Source organism: Apium graveolens, chromosome 6 (assembly GCF_009905375.1).
Source record: "Apium graveolens cultivar Ventura chromosome 6, ASM990537v1, whole genome shotgun sequence".
Lineage (NCBI taxonomy): Eukaryota > Viridiplantae > Streptophyta > Magnoliopsida > Apiales > Apiaceae > Apium > Apium graveolens.
In genome coordinates, this window is record NC_133652.1 from 107,195,684 (window position 1) to 107,198,167 (window position 2,484).

At 39.7% G+C, this 2,484-nt stretch overlaps 1 protein-coding gene across 1 annotated transcript; it reads right to left on the minus strand.

Moving 5' to 3' along the window:
• Positions 1-601: 601 nt before the first annotated feature.
• Positions 602-1,817, minus strand: LOC141663648 (uncharacterized). Its single transcript, XM_074469441.1, has one exon. The coding sequence runs from the start codon at positions 1,743-1,745 to the stop codon at positions 801-803; it is 945 nt and encodes a 314-aa protein (XP_074325542.1). The 5' UTR covers positions 1,746-1,817; the 3' UTR covers positions 602-800.
• Between the last annotated feature and the right edge of the window lie 667 nt (positions 1,818-2,484).

The window sequence follows — 2,484 nt, forward strand, 5'->3', positions numbered from 1 at the left end:
AAACTATTTTAAAATAACTTTTCTAAAAATATTTATAATATAACCGGACATGGCCCGGGAACTTTTCTAGTATATTATAAAAAAAGACTTTTCTAATATATAAAACATAAATATTTCTCTTTGCTCTTCATATTTGTAACAAAAGTTTTCTTGTTAAACATCAAACTTTATGAATAGACCCAGAGTATAGGACAGATTAATAGGAATATAATTATGAAGTATAACTAGAATCTGTGGGTCCGTGAAGAGAAGATTACATATTTAGATAGCTAAGCTCTTTAATTTTTTAAAAAAGTTCGTCATGATTGAAACATGGAATTAGTGTAAAAGAAATTATGTATGATACACGTATTCGGTTGACAATTTAAATATTCGGAAATTCGATTAAAATAGTAAACAAATTATAATGCACTCTGCATTTTAGTAGACGAGTATTTATTTAATATAGATAAATAGATACACATGGAGCACCAATATTATGTACTGAATACTGGTCTCTGGTAAAACATATGTTGTACATAATTGCATGTTCTGGAGCAACAGCTAAATTAAGACACATATTACTTGGCAAAATTCTTTTTACATGGAAAAAAGGCTAAAATAGTACCATAAGTAGTGTATATTATTCATACCATTACAAGAAGACCTGAAAAGTACATACGAGGAAGCCAACACGTTGCTAGATGTATGCTCCTTCAATTACATTCGATTCAAGTTCAGGGCATAACACGAACACTAATTAATGAAAACCCTAATTATTCAACAACTAGCTAGCTAGAAAACGGATAAGGTTAATTAGGTTACACCAGAGGAGGACATACGAAACCAGGTGGAGGAGTTATTCCACAAGTAGCTAGTACCTGAAGAGCAAGAGGAATGAAAATGTTGAGGTTAAGAAGTTTAAGCCTTATGGTTGTGCAGAGGCAGATCGCTGCTTCTAACTCTAGCAATCCTTGAAGAACTGGACAACATACATTCTCTACTGGATCTCCCAGACCAATATGCACCAATCCTCCAAGAACATCCACACAAAGCCCTAGTTTTAGTGCATTTATTGGACATGTTGCTGGCGGTGGTACGAAACCTGGACCACAACCACCCCCACAACCAGGTCCACCACCCGGCGATCCACCTCCACTACCTCCTCCTCCTGGATATCCACCTCCACCACCCCCTCCACCTGGCGATCCACCTCCACCACTACCAGGCGATCCACCACCACCATGTCCACCACCTCCACCTGGCGATCCACCGCCACCTCCCCCACCGCCACCACCTGGTGAACCACCGCCACCACCAGGTGATCCACCATGTCCACCACCTCCACCGTGTCCCCCACTACTAGGTGATCCACCATGTCCACCACCACCACTTCCAGGTGATCCACCACCTCCGCTATGTCCCCCACTACCAGGTGATCCACCACTGCCACCGCCACTTCCCGGAGGACTAGTGTATGGTGGGTAAGACGGAGGAGGCATTGTTCCAGGAGGATTAACTATAGGAGGCAATACAATCGGAGGAACAGTACCCGGAGGCTTAACAATAGGTGGGAGAAGACCTGGTGGCTTTCCACTTGGCCCTCCTCCGCCATGTTCAGGCGGGCGTGGCCGCGGATGAGTTGGAGGGTTAGGTTGCCGGTAAGGTGGACGCGGTTCACAATAACCACAAGCATTAATAGGTGGCAACGAAATCAACATGCAAATCATGTAAATGAACAACATGGCAAAAAACTTAGAACCCATTACTGATTTAGGGTTCCAAACTAAATGCTCACTCCTTATCCTACACCAAAATCTGACAGCGTTTGTTAATTTATAGCTGAATTTAAAGCGCTCAAGATTAATAAAATAATGATGTATGCATTATTAGCTGGAGGATTCTGTGAGGTGAGGACAAGAAACATACTGCAAATGTCCATGCAGGAAATTATACATGTTTTTTATTTTTGACACTGCACAAATTTCGATACACTAATCCGTGACTACTTGAGTCCATCCGTGACACTAAACAGGATCATCAATTTTAGAAATTATAGTGTCATTTGCACAGATTTTTATGTATCGTTTTCGTATCATCTATTTTCATTGCCAATTACGAACTTCGAGTACAGCTAAGCTTAGTCTATATCGTTCTTTTCTTTCCATTTTTTAACGAAAAAAACAAGCTTGTCTGGGTTCCATTAACTTTTTTTCTGTATAGAAGAGAATAAGCTCTTGTTCAATAGACAGCCAAGCATTTCGGTTTTTTCTGTATGAAGCTGTAATAGGATTCGGGTTAGGTCTTTTGACGAAGAGAATGTAGGAAATATACAAATAATAACAGAGTAATGAAAGAAAAAGAACAACTGTTTATTTCTCTAAGTAGCAACCGTACTCATGAATTACACAGAAGATACAATATAACTACTACTCTGGCAAAACAAATAGAAACAGACTCCTAAGATCTCTCCATTTCTACCACTTATTTATTACTCTCCTGAAA